The 18,774-nt window shown below is 35.1% G+C and overlaps 1 protein-coding gene across 1 annotated transcript in view; it reads left to right on the forward strand.

Annotated features, from left to right (window-relative positions):
* The first annotated feature begins 7,668 nt into the window (after window positions 1–7,668).
* The window catches only part of LOC142354176 (uncharacterized), a 153,093-nt gene continuing 141,987 nt past the window's right edge, over window positions 7,669–18,774 (forward strand). Inside the window, exons 1-2 of the mRNA XM_075406436.1 lie at window positions 7,669–7,687; window positions 10,559–11,005. Coding sequence (XP_075262551.1) covers window positions 7,669–7,687; window positions 10,559–11,005 — 466 coding nt within the window. The remainder of the gene's footprint in view (window positions 7,688–10,558; window positions 11,006–18,774) is intronic.

Below are 18,774 nucleotides of genomic sequence, written 5' to 3' on the forward strand. Positions count from 1 at the left end.
GTTCCAAAAAAGGCATCAGTCTTATATCGATTTTAACTCCGTCAATCATTAATCGTGTCTCTTGAAATGGATCAGTTTGTTTTGATTCCTCAACAACTTTATGATCAAAAAATCAGGTTATCACCTCAAAGATTGGACAAATATAACGAAAAACAGGATTCGGTTCCAAAAACTTGGAAACTGTTTATAGAAAAGTTAACGCTAAAACAAAGTCTTCTAACAACGAATCACTTATCAATGAAATTTTAAATTCACCTCGCATTAAACTATCCCTATCTTGCTCCATTTTGTTAGACGGAAGAGATACAAACGTTGCGTTTGTCGATTTTGTATACGCTCTGAAGAAGAAAAACGTTGAATTTCCCGATATTTATTACACAACTCTTGACGCAATCGGCATAAATCCACATAAAATTTTAAACAAAGATGCCAAAAGCAAAGAACGAGGAAGCTGGATCCCTTTCCAAATCTGAAAAAGCCAAGCTACAGAGGTTGTGCAGGGAAGGAAAAGCCGCATATGGTTCAGTTCAAAACCTTCAGAAAGCCAGTGGGTTGTCAAAGAAGAAGGTTACTGATTTTTTATACAGAACGAATTCTTACACAAAATTTAGACGAGCAATTCGACATTTCAAAAGATTACCTGCTTTTGCAAAACGTATCAATGAGATTTGGTGCCTTGATTTGGCTTTTATGGATAATTTGTCTGAATTTAATAACGGTGTGAAATACTTATTGATATGTGTTGACGTCTTTTCTCGACTGGTCCGTGTTCAATCAATGAAGTCAAAATATGCCTCTGATGCTGTAGCTGCCTTTAAAAAAATGTTAAGGAAGAACACTAAACCTGATAAAGTTTGGGTTGATCAAGGTACTGAGTTCGGGGGAGAATTCAAAAAATTTTGCAAGAGTAGAGACATCAAAATCTACTCTACAAGAAGTGAAACAAAACCTGCTGTAGCAGAAAGAGCAATTAGATCTTTAAAAAAAATTATTTATCGCTACATGGAGGAAAACGGCGATAAATACGTTCAAAAAATGGATAGTTTTGTTAACACTATGAATACAAGAGTTAACAGATCTATAGGTAAATCCCCCAAAAACGTTAAAAATTCGGATTTTTTGTCAATTTTTTACAAAAACCCTATTATTGAGTACAAAAAACCACTCTTTAAAATTGGAGACAAAGTTCGAATCTCCAAGTACGATATCCCATTTAGAAAAGGTTACAAGTCTCAATTCACAAGTGAAGTTTTTGAAATTTTTAAAATTGCGACTTTAAAACCACCAACCTATAACCTTCATGGAGAACAAGGTGATGAAATTCTAGGCAAATTTTATGAACAAGAGCTTGCAAAGTGTATCATTTAGATATGAATTCTTTTACTGTAGAGTTGGTTTCGAATGCTTCCTTTGATTGTTATCCAAATAATACATTAAGTTCTTTTACAAACTTTCTTCCGGAACAAATTAACCTCGAAGGAGAATGGGAGGTTGCAATTACAGAACTATTTTATCTTTCCTTGTAACAAAACATCACGGACGGGAAATTTTTCTATCTAGATGAAGCAAAACCGAATACAAAACCATCAGACTATTACACACTTGATCCAGGTCTATATCCTTCGATCTCTGATATTGTAAACGAAATGAACAAAAAAGTTCAGGAACGAGAAAAGTATGAAAAAACACCAATCAGATTAAACGTTAACAAAATTACACAGCGAATTTCTTTGAGTCTTCCCAATGAGAATTCTTTACTTGTTATATTTAGTGCTGATCTTTGTCATGTCTTTGGATGCGAAGAAGCTGTTTATGGGATGGGTGTTTTCATGAGTGGTGCTGGCCCACATTTTCCCAAGTTCCCTTATGACATTGTACGAATACATACATTGATGATATGTAGTGGTATTGTTGAATACAACATTGTGGGTGATACAAAAGCTGCTCTTTTACTATGCATTCCTTTTATATCAAAGGTTAAGAATGGAGACATCATATCAACTGGCCAATACATGAATTATCAAAATTTTCCAAACCTACAGTTTAAAAAAATTCTGAAAAATTCATTCCACAGCATAAAATTAGAGCTCCGAGACTCTTATGGTGAAAAAGTACCTTTCAACTCTGTTGAAGTAACTAGAGCAGTACTAATGTTTAGAAAAACTTCTAAAATCAGTTTTAGAATTAAGACTGTAAAAAATGGTTGCTGATAGTGATTTACCGTATTTTCGCGGATATGCCAGACAAAGGGGTAGGGGATTTGGAGCTTTAGCGCAAACAATTGGGAGGACAGCAATTCCGTTTTTGAGACGATATGTTGTCCCGACAGCAAAAAGAGTGGGAGCTGATTTAATTGAAATGGCTGCTCCTGAAATTGGAAATGTTTTGACTGGGAAGAAAAAACTCAAATCTGTCGCCGCTGATGTTAGAAAGAAAACTTTACGTAAACAGCTAGGTGCAGGAAAAACAAGAAAACGTCGCATTATTCGTAGATCACCTCCAAAAATCAGTCGACGTCGTCGAACGAGAAAAGATATATTTGCTAATCTAAAATGAATTCTAGATCAACAAACGATTCCAATTTTCGATATGGACACTTTACAAACTCTTACTTGGAGATTTTTGACAAAATTCATGTTTTGGAACCAATTGAGTCTTCTCATGTTCAAGAAGTTTATCCTAGTACTTCACTGGATGAAAGCAGCATTGAATTTGAATTTGAAACAGATAGAAGCATCTATCTTGATATGAGAGATATCCACCTTCAAATCAAAGTTGGACTACAAAAGAGAAGATTGTTTGATGACTTTATGAAAAAAGATGAGCATGGAAAACCAGATATGGGTATGTCTTTCAGAGATGACGATTTACATTATCTAACTCATGTCAACAATATTTTACACTCACTCTTCTCCAACTGTGAAGTGTATCTGAACAATCAACAAGTATACAACTCAAATGGTCTCTATGGACACAAGGCTTTAATTTCCAATGAATTTAATGTTTCAACGAGAAATAATGAAGGCATTTTGGCTTGTCATGGATACGAATTTGAAAAAGAACCTAGTGATTATGAGAAGAGCCCGTTTATAGACCGAGAGGAAGAACTTTTGCTGAAAAATGGAAGCACTTACTACGGTAAATTAGCTATTGACCTGTTTCAATGTGAAAAGTTACTGCTTCCAAATACAAAAGTAAGATTGAAATTGATTCGTGCAAGACCTAAATTTTACATGATTTCCTACAATCCTCACGTTTCTCTTAAGGTTCTTGACTGTTCCTTATTTACACGACGCGTGGTTGTTAACGAAGTGTATCACCAGACTATCAAATACCAATTAACTCATCAACCTGCTTGTTACAACTTTATGGAAACCATTGCACGTACATTTATTATTCCCTAAGGACAGAACCAGTTTATTCAGGAAAATATTTTTAACAATGCTCCAATCAGAAGAGTAGCTATTGCGATGAACACCAATTCGGCATTCACAGGACATTTTCAAGAAAATCCTTTCCATTATCAGAAATTTGGTTTGCGAGAACTTAGAATTGTTCGCGGAGGTAGAGCTATAGTATCGCTTGATACAACTAATGACTGCAGAGCATCCGTAACAACAATGAAAGCAATGAATTTTAACGAGGAAATTCCTGCGTTACCGAATCATCAGTTTCAGAACCACTACATACTTGTATTCGATCTCAGTTCACTTCAAGATGCTGGCGAAAATATTCATTACCCTGAACTCAGTGGTGAAAGTATTCGATTGGAAATGTTTTTTGATCGTTCACTGAGAAACGTAAGAGAAATCATTGTTCTGGGAGAAAGGATGTCCACTGTCAAAATTGATCAATTTGGGACTGTTGCTAAAAATGTCTAATAATTTTTCATCATTTTTTCAAATTTATGTACTTTGTTGGAACATTTGTAGGCTTAACCTCTCTATCTAGCTGTTGTTCTCTACATCAATTGTTAATTAACTAACGGATGTGAACTGGGGTAGACTAACTTCAAATATATATATTTATATTCCTTTGCTAATTTTCCTTGGACTTTTTATAATTATTGTTTTGTTTCATCCCAGCACCCAGGACGAAACGGTTGACAAAATCACAAAATCCAAAGATTGTTGCTTCTCTCAACAGAACGAAAGTTTTCAACTTGATTGCTCTGTCAGGAATCCTTGGACAAACGGAGCTTGTGAGATAAAGAAAAGAAAACTTATTTGTCATGGATAACACCTCACTTCGTGACATTATTGAACGTATTCCAGAGCTTAAATTCCAGTATATTGAATCCTTTCCAGCAAATGTTGTCCCAAATTTGCCCAAATTTACTTTTGCAATCATCAACACTTCCCCAAGCAGTGAAGCTGGTGAACATTGGATAATGATTGGTCGCCTCAATAGGAACTATTACTATGCGGATTCTCTAGCACGATCAATCACACATTACAAATTTTTGAATAAAAAGTATCAGAAAATGATACACAGAACACTCCAGAAAATGGAAAACTTGTGTGGGTTCTACACTATTTATGCTGCTTTTCATCTATTTAAATTTTTACAAACAAACTTGAACAATGTTCATGATGTGCATGTACTAAATTTTATTAGTAATTATATGTAAATTTGATTACTGGGGTATACTCTAAGCTGGTGCCCAATAAAGTCGACATTAGTTTTTAACAATTGTACCTTTTATTCAGTTAGCTACGCAATTTTTTCCTTTTTGTCGAATTTATTAACCCACTCGGCTAAATGTACCTCGGTTTTCACTTATTTTAATAACAATTTACACCAATTCAATGTAAATGTTTGAGTGATTTTGTATTTTGATGTGCATAATTTATACTATGTCTGTTATTTATAACTTTTTCAATTCAATTTTTTTAAAAAAGCTGTCATTTTTAACCAATCAGAAGAGAGTATTTAGAAATTATTGAAAAAACGACATAAAAATGTACAAAAATCGCAACAGTTTTTCAAAAAATACCCCTAATCTTAATATATGTCAGCGGATATAAATAATCTTAAAACATGGCGACCGCTATAACTAATCTTAATACATGGAGCCTAATCTTAGTACATGTAGCCTATACCTAATCATAATACATGTAGCCTATACCTAATCTTAATACATGTAGCCTATACCTAATCTTAATACATGTAGCCTATACCTAATCTTAATACATGTAGCCTATACCTAATCTTAATACATGTAGCCTATACCTAATCTTAATACATGTAGCCTATACCTAATCTTAATACATGTAGCCTATACCTAATCTTAATACATGTAGCCTATACCTAATCTTAATACATGTCGACCGCTATAACTAATCTTAATACATGTCGACCGCTATAACTAATCTTAATACATGTCGACCGCTATAACTAATCTTAATACATGTCGACCGCTATAACTAATCTTAATACATGTCGACCGCTATAACTAATCTTAATACATGTTGGCCGCTATGACTAATCTTAATACATGGCGGCTATACACAATCTTAATACATGGATATTCTATTCCTAATCTTAATACATGGAGATTCTATTCCTAATCTTAATACATGGAGATTCTATTTCTAATCTTAATACATGCAGATTCTATTCCTAATCTTAATACATGCAGATTCTATCCCTAATCTTAATACATGGAGATTCTATTCCTAATCTTAATACATGTACGCGCCTATACCCTATCTTAATACATGGAGATTCTATTCCCTATCTTAATACATGTAGCCTGTACCTAATCTTAATACATGTAGCCTATACCTAATCTTAATACATGTAGCCTATACCTAATCTTAATACATATAGCCTATACCTAATCTTAATACATGTAGCCTATACCTAATCTTAATACATGTAGCCTATACCTAATCTTAATACATGTAGCCTATACCTAATCTTAATACATGTAGCCTATACGTAATCTTAATACATGTTGCCTATACCTAATCTTAATACATGTAGCCTACACCTAATCCTAATACATGTAGCCTATACCTAATCTTAATACATTAAGACCGCTATAACTAATCTTAATACATGTCGACCGCTATAACTAATCTTAATACATGTCGACCGCTATAACTAATCTTAATACATGTCGACCGCCATAACTGATCTTAATACATGTCGACCGCTATAACTAATCTTAATACATGGAGATTCTATCCCTAATCTTAATACATGGAGATTCTATTCCTTATCTTAATACATGTACGCGCCTTTACCCTATCTTAATACATGGAGATTCTATTCCCTATCTTAATACATGGAGGGGGACCCTACTCCGAAAATACCGCTATACCCTATCTTAATACATGGGGTCCCCCCCCCCGGGACTATCACTCACTCTATTACTACTTGCATATTTGCAAGATGAATGGTTATCTTGCAAGATCTTGTAAGATTTTGGAAGAAAATCTTGCAAGACGATGTATCGTCTTGCAAGATTTTGCAAGAATCTTGCAACATCTTGCAAGATAACCATTCGTTGTCGACGTGGGCTGTTAGTGAGGTAAGATTAAATAAAATTCAGAATACCTATCTGTTCAAGTAGCAAAAAAAGCACCAAACACAATTTTTTTCCAACTTCCATCTGGGTATTAAACAACGCTATAACCACTTTTCAAGAAAAAATGAATTATTATTTTAATCGGGGTATAACCGTGCTGAATTTCGAGAAAATTGAGGATGTGATCACTTAGCGAGGATCACATCAAACTGGATTTGAAGACAAACCGGATCTCACCATACAAACAGGGGGAAAAGGATTAACTAACAGATTAGAGGAAGATACTTTTCACATCATAAAACAAAACAGAGGTAATGCTCACATTGTACAACGAATTTTGCAAAAGAATTTGTTTATTGAAAATGGATCACAAAATCAATGACTCAGAAAATATAGAAAATTGGTTTAACGCAATTTGTCGTTTGCTTAATGACTTCCATTGGATAAAAAAATGAAGTTAATTTTTATTTCAAATGGCTCAAAGTTTTTCTTAAAACTGTTGCAAAGAAATTAGTTTGATGAACATAATGAAGATAGAGCCAACAAATTTTTTCAATAGGTCTTCTTCGTCTTCTTCTTTTTCTTCTTCTTCGTCTTCTTGTGTCGTGTCAATGGATGTTGACTGTTTGAAGGTTCCTCGTGTTAGCCGCTCAGAGTAGAAGTTAAGTTTGTTGGATTCCAGTCCACTCCTTCATCTGGTCCAGATACTGTCTTCTCTGTCTTCCTCTCGATTTCCTGCCAAGACTTTTGCCGGTCATTGCAAAATTTTACAATTTTGCTTCCTGATGATATGACAGAGAATGATGCATGTCTCTTATCTATTGCATTCATCATCCATCTTTTGGTCCCGGCGCGTTTCAAAACTTCTTCATTTGTTACCTTGTCTATCCTATTGATTTTAAGCATTCTTCTCAAAAACCACATCTCAGAGGCCATCAGGGTTTTCTTGTCTGCTGTCCTCAGAGTCCATGTTTCACTGCCGTGGAGGAGATAAGGTTCGATATAGCATCTAGGGATTCCTAGTCTCAGTTTCATGGGCATCTTCAGATTCGCAAATGCTCTTTCCATATCAGAGAAAATTTTTTTCGCCTCTGCTACTTTCTGCCGTATGTCACATCTGCTTTTACAATCACATGTCAGGAGTGATCCGAGGTATTTGAAACGGTCAACTGTTTCGAGTGGCTAGCCATTCAGATCGATAGTTACATTCTGATCAGTGTGTTTTCTGAAGACCATACATATTGTCTGCTTGCACTTGATTTCCAACCCAAATGTTTTCCCTTTCTATTGATCAGCTCCAAAGGATTCTGCGGTGCTTTTTCGGAGGCAGTGCATCAATGTCGTCCGCAAATTTAAGGTTGTTGACATTCATCCCATTGATCTTAACTCCTTCCTCTCCATCAATTTCTCTCATTATCATCTCAGAATAGATAGAGAAAAAGAGAGAGAAGTAATCAATGCAAAAACGTGCGTAATCTCAAACGACAAAATTTTATTCTAAATTTGAAAAACTGCTTCTGACAGATCTTAATTTTTCCAACAAAATTTTCGTTGGAGAAGCACTGCGTTTTCCGAACGATTTGTGTAAAATTAGTAATAATTTCTGCAAGACACCGCCTAGGCAAACAGACATGACAAATATGGCGTCAGAAAACTTATCAAGCCAAGTAAGCAATTAGAGCAATGCAGTTTCCTTTTTTTTGTTATTGACCACTGCTCAACCAATTTTCTTTTAGAAAGAGCCAGTCAAGAGTGTTCACGGGGTAAACGCTTACTCAGTTTAATATTGTTGTTATCGCTTCCTTCATAATGTGATCACTGCAAACTTTTCAAGCAAAACCGAATACTCACAGAGGCAAAAAAGGAATAACTAAGAGAATAGTTAAAAGTTTTTTTGAAGGACAAGATGCAACAATGTATTTTACGTATTTGATGGAACCCTATAGCAAAAATTATTGTGCCCCAGAGGTCGAGGTGTCAATGGTTTCGAGCGATGAACCAATGCGGCGTATATGCATGAAAAACAAAAGAGTTACAAATACAAACAAATGAATTTTTTGGAAACATTTCAGAACGAATGAAAAATTTTACATGCTCTGGTCCTGTTACGAAGTAAAAGTTTTCGATGCATTTCAGATGATGGAATAAACTTCCCTTAAAAGAGATATTATTATAAATACATTTGCAAGAATCTAAGCTTCTGTGTTTGTTTCTTGAAGTTACCTGCTGCGATCCAACAAAAAAAAGATAGTAGAAATTGTTATGCAATGAGCGCGCAGATCATTTGAACTCTGGCTTCTGGAATAAGTCTAGACTCAAAAGCTGTCTCAGAAGCAGAAAAGCAAAACATACATGCTTAGACTTGTGAGAACATATTATGTATGTTGTTTTCTTTGATTTAGGGGAAACTGAATAAGACAATTAGAAGAAAATGGTTTGATACAAAAATTGTAATGCTCGTTTCCCTAATTTTTCTATAAAGCTGTATTACCCACTTTGAAATTTTAATAGCCCCTAGTATGATAAATCAATAAAATCATTTCGTTAAAATTGTTTCAATTGATTCACCATATGAGCTAAGCAAAGCTTACCCAGATTCTTTACAGGTTGCGTAAAGGCATTATCTGCTTCAAATTCTCAGTTTTCGTTTGTGTGCAGAACACGCTTCAGTGTGTTCACTTTTGGACAACTTGAGTCTTGTTAACTCAAAAAACGCATGGATTAATCAGAAAAATTTTGGAAAACTTGGAAAATTTAAAACTGCAGCAAGGTCAGTTTGAAAAAACTATCGTTTGGAAATAGAAACAAATCATATTTCTTAATTACAACCAAGTCAATCATACAATTTTACGCAAAACTTCTCAAAGTTGAAAAACTGTAGAATTATTTTTAACTCTTTAATGAACATCGTTATCAAAATAGCAAAACAATTTTAAGCTTGTAACTGGCAACGAAGATAACATTTTTAGGCCATGTTACAAAAGGATATCTATTAACAGTTATTTGTTCGGTGAAAAGCAAATGGTCTTATGATACCCTTATTGAACAAAAAACGTTTTTTTTTCTACTTAGATTCAGGAAAAACTATTTTTTTCATATTTCCAAAAATACTTTTTGTTAACTATAAATTCGTGTATATGTTGTTAATCAACGTGTCAAAAATTTAACGTGCGCACAAATGGTACGCATATATTTCTGCGAAAACGCCGACTACTGCCGCTTTGTCCAGATCTGTTTACCAATGCCCGTGTAGAACGTCTAACCTTATTCAGTAATCATTCATTCAAATTAGCTTTGATCAGTTAACTTTTTAACATTAAATTTTGGCCAGGCTTGAGTCAAATCTTGGCAAATTCTTGATGACTCTTGAACAAGTCATGGAAAAGACTTAGCAAGTCTTGAGCTACTCTTGGAAAAGACTTGTAACGTCATGAGCAAGTCTTGACCAACACTTTGTAAGGGTGGAGTCAAATTTTGAGCAAAGTTTTTATTTCAAAACTCTTCCAAGTGAGAAAAAGAAGCACGAGAAAACGCGAGGAACAACTGACCAATTTCTCATAAAACTTCTGAACAATTTTAGCTATTTTTGGAATGAATTAGGTGTAAATAACGTCTTTTCAAAACTCTATTTTGCCTGATATCTGTGTGCAATAGTCAAGAAGTATCAAGTCTTGGACAAGTGTTGACTCAAGTCTGGTTGACTCAGATTTGCAAAGACTTGAGCAAATCTTAGCAAGTCTTCTGTAGTCTTAAGACGACAAACAAGACGTGATCAGTACTAATCTGCCTATCCAAGAGGTGGTTTTCGATGGAGAAGTACAAATAAAGACCTGAAACTTGTTCCAGGCGTTATTGAGCCTTAATTATGAGTGTCCTCCGAAGGTGTTGCAGCCCCATTCAAAGGCATTTAGCTCTCTAGCACAAGTCTCATGTCGCACTAGCACTATTACCTTGCAACTCCCACAAACTTTTATTGTTTATGGCACTTTTAAATAGGATTAGATAAAGTATTTCTGAGTTTAGATTCTGTGGAGTTCCAGCAGCGATTTCTTTCTAATGACACCAAACCTGCCTTCACCCTTTCGGACTTCAAACTGACCACAGAAGGTAAAGGTGATATGAAAGTGACAAATTTCGCGTTTACTAAAGACGAGGCATTCAGAGATATTGGATTCATACTGTCGAAAGTACCTGTGTGTGTCTTCGAACCTGAGGACAATAAATCGAACAATGTCGATGTCCTTAATGAGCATATAAATGAACTGCTGTTTGGAGGTAGTGCTGATACCAGCAAAATGCCAGACATGAAAGAGTTTGAAGCTGTTTGGGAAAGCAGAGGATATGCGGAGCGCATTTTGAGACCAGAACCGTTACCAGAAGAGAAAAAGAAATCGGACGATATTCTCTCACATTTGTTGGAAGTTCAGCAAAACACCTTCGAGCTTCTCCGGTCCTCTTTGAACAATCAAGGTCGCATCTTTGTTTCTTTTTTCATTACTTTGTGAAAACTGCTCAAAATAGCTTGCGAATCAGCTTGCGAATTGTAGTTTTATAAAGTCTGTACCGTCCATAATTTAAGGAATAAAAACGATAGAAAACAAAGTCTGAAAACTGTATTTTTTGTATTTAATCAAACTGAAAAGGATATTTTTTATATTGAAAAAACCGCCATTTCAAACAATATATGCTAGAGGGTAGGGGTGTGCGAAGGTTAAACTTCTGACTCGATGGTCGTACTCCAAGTATATGCTATCTTTCTAAGCCTGAAAGTCTCATAAAAGTATTTAATGATCTAAGTAAGTAAACGTGGCTAGCTACTTGGGTTATAAGATTTATAAAAGATTTATACAATTTTAACATAGATACGATTTAAAGCACAACTTGAAGGTTATATAACCTTGACTAGAATATAAAAACTTAACTTTAAAAGGAAAGGGTCAGAGAGGTTGGAGAAACTTTGCTGACTTATGACTTTAATCAATAACTTATTATTCCCCCTAGTAATAAGTCCTGACTTGGATTTATCTCTAGCTATTCGTTATTCGATAAAGTTGAGAAAAGGTTAGCAATCAGAATTTTTTCTTAACTTCAGAAAAGTTATTTCGTGATTCATCAATATCCTAATTCTTAATTTCTCAAATGTTGAACTTTTTGCTTTAGTATATATAAATTTTATAACGGGATAATTCCTTTGCTGTTAGCTAGACGGTAAAATGTCCATTGGACGTTTTACACAATGTGAATGGTTCAGCTACACATTTTACACCATGTGAATAGTTGCGTTATTCTATTTTTGGAATGATATAATTTGAATACTTAGCTTAGTTAAGCTAAGTATTCTATATTCCAAATGTAAGAATTAACTCGTATTTCAGTACATCCCGACCTGGTCCTTACTGCGGGTAAAATGAAAATCATAGCATCAATAAAGGTACTCAAATACACATAAAAAAGAATTACAGGTATAAATTTTAAAGTTTACTGTTACAGATAAAACAACAAGTTTTTTCTTATTCTCCCCGGCTCAGAGATGCGAAAAATTTTTGTTGCCTCGAAAGTCGCCATGTCGGTAATCTCTAAATTATCTCAGCAGGCTTTCGTCGCGCTGCTGGAGCTGTTAATTCTTATAACGCTCTTTGGGAAAGCTTGAAACGAGATTTCAAATATAGCTGTTCTCTGGGCTTTCTAAGTTTGCAGTTAATAAATGAAACGGCACGGAGAGGACTTGTTTGTCTATACATAAATTTTTTGCTCTGTAGTTCTCTGTTTTTGGATTATAGGACACCAGTTTGTAGAGATTAGCATGAGTTTGCAGTTTTTAATTGAATGACTTGTCGTACTTGGGATGTCCTTTGAAGTTAGGACTTGAGACTAGTTCCTCTGTTTTAATTTGACTACTAATCTTGTCGTAAACCGTAAGGAGTTTGGTAGCATTGCTGCTACTGGTTGTTGAAATTGCGATGTTCCTGGTTGTGGTTGTTATTGTTGAGGTTGCTCTAATTGTTGTTGAACATTTTGTTGCTCATGCAATTGCTGTTCCTCGGTTGTCAATAGGTTTTGTTCCATGATGTGGATAGGAAATCCGATGGAGGCTCATCGTCCAAAATTTCTCAAATGCTGGTAGAAGAAAGTCTTTGTCGTCTAGTTCTATATTCTAAACAAATTATGTAAAAGTTTTTATAGGTGTAATTATTTACATTTAATTACACTGGAGAGGTGGGGAAATCATCTTTGTTAGGTTGATTTTTTCTCTCTCGTCTTATTGTTTGTAGCTCACTTTTTAGTGGAGGGTATATGTTTGTAGTCGGTTTTTTATAAGTTGGGGCTTGTACTAAATGTTCTGAGTTGTTTTTTCTTAAGTAGGACGAAATATCAGAGCTACTATGGATTGGAAAAGTATATTAAAAATAGCTGATAGTAAAATTTTTGGAAACTCACTGAGGCTCCTGTAATCTTATGTATTTGTAGAGCTCGAATAATGCAAACTACAACGTCCAATATAATTTTGACAAAGGGGAATATAGCGAAGTTAATTCCGCATTGCTCTAAGTAATAGTGTACTCGGCCGAAGGCTTTCATATACCGGTAATGAAAGAAATGTGACGAGATTAGGGAATCTAAATATATTGTTTTTGTAGTGTAGTAGTTGCTATAACCACTAGGCTGGCTTTTTTTACATTCAATGTCAACTAATTCACGAGCAATTTCTTGTGCTGATTCTTTCATTTTGGAATTTAAAATTACATCATTCGAAAAGGCAATCATATCTTCTTTTACATGAAAACAAAATTCCTGTCCATTTTTTAATTTCATTGAAACCCTTTTTTGTTTCTGATTTCTGGGTACAAATAAAGCTGGCCCAGTGACTTGTTTTATAATTGGCGTTAATTCTACCAAGAGTTATCATTTTCAATATTTATTTGAAAACGAATGTTTTGCTTTTTCTTACATGGTTGTTGTTTAGCAGTAGTAAGAGTTTGCCTGTTAACCGGTTGGATAAGGCGATCTCTTTTTATATAACACCGAAATACAATCATGACAAGTATCCATTACTTGAAGTGGTGAATAAATTTTTGGACAGTGCTAAAGCCACGCTACATTGCCATTTGTCTCTAGAAACATAGATCTGTTATTGGTGTTAACAGAAAACCAGCCAGCTTAGGGCTGAGACGCGAATAAGCAAGTTGCGTATTCTTCAGTGAACGTCCTAGTTCACAAATTTGCTGTGTAGTTTTTATTTCAGAGAGTTGTAGCTTTCGGAAACTATTGTACTGATAGTTGTCGAATTTAGTATTTGAGTGCGCCTCATAATCTGTCTCTGTTCTTGAGATAATAAGCGAACTGAGTGAATTGTTCGGGAGTTTAGTAATTCTATTTACAGTAGGTAGAGGTTCGAGTGCCTCTCCTGTTTTCATATTGAATCCGCCTTCAAATTGAACGTAGTGTGTCGTATGGCGACGGATAAACTATTTTATTGTTAGCGACTGAGGCTTATTGTACACTTGAAATAGAATGCTTTCTCTTTTTCTGACTCTCTAGAGATGAAACAGTTATCTCCTATCTTTATCTTTGTCCCTTCAAATTGTTCTCTTATATCGAACAAGCAATTATCTTGTTTCTCCCAAGCATGGGGGTCTGTAAGCATGGGGGTCGATTGAAGGGCATTGACAACCACCTTCTGATAATATGCAAGGCAGGGAAATTTTTTGCCAGTTATTTACTGATCCTCCCCGCAGAATAATATTTAAAGTTGTATCCTGCAAATACGTTTCAAACGTATCGTGAATTATCCAGCCAGAATCGTCAAATTCATTTTGATTTTCTCCAATATTTGGACCGGAAAACTTTTCTTACTGATAATTTCCTAGGAACTTGTTTTCCGTTAATTTTTATCTAGTTTGCCTCTAAAGAAACGGTTGAAAATTTGTCCTTTTACTTTTGAAGTTTCATTAATTTGCGGTTCAATTTTACCAGCAGCGACTTTGTTTAGTGGGTAAATTTTGTTAGAGTCCATAAGTGAACAATCGCAGTGCGCGATTTTTTGCAGATGTTGCAGTTTTTGAATATAAAGCATGGCGAGCGGTATTTAGATCTGAGGCTAATTTCGAGTTGAAATTATTGTAATTTTCACAATTTGCAAGGGAAATAGATAAAACTAAGTTTATAGTCACAAAAAAGTTTGTGATTTTATCTATAAGTTTGTGTCTACATAGAAGAAACAGGAAAATCAAAAGAAGGCTTACCTCATTGAAAATCCTTCTTGTATTTTTGGGTTTCTATTACTTCTCGCTCTTTCTTACCTCTCCTTCACTTTTCTGTAATCATTTTTTCAAGAAATGAATTTTATAGTGAAAGTGGTTTTGAGTGTGGATGAACGCTTCCGAAGAAAAAATCGATTTAATTTAGTTGAGACGTTAATAGTGTTCTCACTGGCAATTTGTCCTTTCGCGTGGATGGCTAAATACCGATCTCTGATTGGTCATTTGAGTCAGCGGCAATTCGTATTTTGGAGCGGAGAATTATTGAATTTTGAGTTGCTTATTTAATTTTAGACATTGAGGGCGAATAATTATTACTGAAAAAACTCAAATTTGATTGGTTTATTGAGGATTGTCCTTCAGGACAGAGTGAATAAAAAAACACTGGTTATAATATAGTTCTATTTCTTATAAATAGAGAAATTTTGTGAGTGTAGTACTTGTCTAACTCTAATAACATTGCAAAAAACTGTATTAAAATAGTTTAAAGAGGCAAATTATTTTGCCTACAAGTGCTTAGATTTGGAATTAGATGCCAGAGAGAGATGAAATTATTCCTCTCTGAGCAATATATATCTACTCAAAATGTCCTCCCTGAACAGGAATTTTATTCGCTGCGGGTTGCGCAGGAATATTGTAAAAATATAAACGATAGAAATTTAATAAAACATGCGAATATATGTCCTGCTACTGTGCAGTACCTAAAATAATGGTTGAGGGAAGAGGTAAATTTTCCCAATTACAATTATTTTTAGGAATATATTTCGGGCAAATTTATTTTGAATTTTAATTGGAGCTTATGCTAACAGCAACGAACCCTGAAGGCATTAAGCAATGTTGAACTATGTATATGAGCTTTGGCGGGCGTGGAGGACCCCTGAGACAACAAGAGCTGCTCAGCAACTATATGGTTTCGCTGCTGTCCTGGAATCCGGGCTTCTTTTTAGAGACTTGACTCTAAACCGAGAGTTCATTAACATAATTAAAGTTGCTAGGGCTCGATTATTATAATTTTTGTTTTTTTTAGTTTAAATTTTTTCTATACTTTGTATTTTTTAGTTTGGTAATTTCCTGATTTTTTTAATAAAAACTTGTATAAAAGAATTATTTCTTTTGAACTTTGGGGATTCAATTTGATGGAATTGCATTGTCATAGCGTTTAGGTTCAGTCCGTTTTCTCTGCGGTCTGATATCAGAATAACTTTGATGTGGATTAGGTTTATTTTTACGGGGTGGGGGTTGAACTGATGTTAGGGCCAAATGTATGGGAATTGGATGTAGTACTTTGTGAATTACTTTGGGGGCTAAATAAAGTTCTGATGTGCGCAGTGCTTTCACCGTCCGCATTATTTGTTTTATATGGACTGTTAGGCGCACTCCGGCACTTTGAACAGTAGTTGGAATTTTCAACTTGTTGTGGTGATATTATTTCTTCAGCCTGATTATTTGCGTTATTAATATTAGTCCAGGGCATATATTCTGAATTAGATTATGTTTGTTGATGATCAAAGTTGTTAATTCAATACTGGTTGAACCTCTCATAGAAGGCTTGTGAATCAATATATTTAGTACTATAGTCCTGCACTTACCTGTCTATTTCTTGTTCTTTAGGAAAGCATTCTACTAAATGGTTTCTATGCACTACTTTCTTTTGTTCGGTCGATTTGTGAACAATTTCATGTGTAGTGTTAATAATTTGTTTAGTACGAGTATAGGGCCCAGAGTGTAACTCTAGTAGCTTTTTGGATTTCAATAATCTCTTAGCATGATTCTCTAGTAAAACTTTACGACCGTGTTTTGATTGGTTTACTCAATTTAAATCTGAACCTTTACTCGTGTGCCTTGTTTGCAGTTTGCCGGCAGCGAGTATAGTTTCTACTATTACATTTTTGAATTCACTCTCGCGTTTTACTATAGTACTAGGAAATCGAATTTGCAGTAGCTTATCTGCCTTCTCTTTTTTACAAAAATTTTAACAGTTCTTATTTTGTACTTCAACTTTGACGTTTGTCCAAGGTGAGTATGGGGTTCGCGGTTTTATTGTAATTCCAACTTCGTGCGTCCAGAGTACAAAATCATTACTCAAAATGCAGTATCGTTGTCATGTACTGTTGTATTTTTCAATTAATTTAACAGTTTCTTGTGTATCAGCGGTTTTTGATGAATATACTTGTATAAAGCGAGAGAAACTATCTTCTATGACAAGACAAAATTTTGTTTGGATACTACTAGGCCTAAATGGGCCTTTGTGGTCTATGTGTACAGTGTGAAATTGGGTTGGCTCTAATTCTCCCCACTGTTCTAAGGTTGCTTAGCTCAGATCATGTCTTTGTGGTTTCTTCTTTTGGCAGTCTAAGCAGTCATGTACTAGCATTGTAATCCAGTTATAGATTCCGGGCCAATACAAAAATCTGCTATTCTTGTTAATTGTTCATGTGTCTCCACGATGTCCTCTGAGCGGATTATTATGTGCTAACTCAAAGCATTTCATAAATAGTGATAGTGGAACACAGATTTATGTATCGTATAAACCGTTCTCGTCTGGTTTATTGTAACATAGCAAGTCATACTGTTCCTCAATTAGTAGTAGGTTAAATATATTCTTGTTTGCACGTAGTTCTTTACAAGGTTTAATTGTACTTGTGCTCGGCATAGTGGGACTTGTCTACTAAATAAGTCGGGGAAGGCAAGGTTTTGCCTTCAGGGTATATTATCTTTAGATTCTGAAGCTTTCTAAGAACTTCTTGATGCCTAAATATTCTATGCGATAGTTGTCCGCGACGAGACCGAAGGAACAGAATAGGCCTGTGATCACAAATTAGATATATTTTGTAGGGGGAGCCTAATAATGTAGAACTCGGAAGTTTGTAATAGGGATATTATTCCGCTCAGTTCCTTATGCTGTGGGGACATTTTCTGTTCTCCTTTATCGTATACACGGGAGTTTGCAGATACAATTCGTTTCCATTAGGGGAACTGTTAGATTAATATCCTATCAGTGCCCTAAATTAGAGGAGTTGGCGTGTATATGAAAGGGATATTTTGGGTTGGGGATAGCGACGGAAATATCGTGTGCAAATTTTGCTTTTAGTTTATCGAATACTTGCTGGTGGATTTTTATGTGATTCTCAACTAAATCATATAGCAGGTTTGCATCAATATGATAGTTTATAGCATAACTTGCATAAAATCCTATCGCCCCAAATACGCTGAAGACGTCGGTTTTCGATTCTGGTGTTTTTAAGTTTTGTATGTCGGCAATGCGTGAAGTGATAGGGCTAAGCGTCCCTTTTGATATTACATGTCCGAAAAACTTCACTTTCCTTTAGAAGAATTTTGTTTCTTCCGACGCAGCGTTTAGGTTTGCTTTACGCAGTAGTGCATGGTGTTCACGTATTACTGTGAACATTTCTTTTTTATCTTGTGCTTGTAGCAGTGTATTGTCAGCATAAGTAATAGCTTGCTTTATCTGTATAAGCGGTCCACATGCATAACGCATAGGTTTACTGAAGAAGTTTGGAAGGGGCTTGAAGCCGTTAAATCCGACTTGACAGGTATATTGACGTCCTCCTACAATAAAACTAATTAATTACTGAGTTTCTTCTGCAAGTGGCGCTTGATTATAAGCGCACGATGCGTCACTTCTTGTAATTTATGCTCCATTTGATCTTGTCATTAAAATTTGTAGTGGCTCGAGCGACCAGCTAGAACTACTTGTATCTGTAATCGAGTTGAGGTAGCTAGCATCAATTACAAGTTTTACATAATCTATCTTGGGCAACATAATGTTTTGATTTACAAAGCAGCTGTTTAAATCGTCGTCCTCTTTTAGCTCGCGTATTATTCTGGCTTGTAATAATATGTCCAATAGAGTTTCTAACTTATCACGCAAATGTACAGGTACTTTGCTGGGACGCTGCTTTATGAAATCGCAATCCTTTTAAGGGGTATATGAAATTTCTGCTTTCTACGGCCGATATC

Source organism: Convolutriloba macropyga, chromosome 15 (genome assembly GCF_964194025.1).
Source record: "Convolutriloba macropyga chromosome 15, txConMacr16.3, whole genome shotgun sequence".
Classification (NCBI taxonomy): domain Eukaryota; kingdom Metazoa; phylum Xenacoelomorpha; order Acoela; family Convolutidae; genus Convolutriloba; species Convolutriloba macropyga.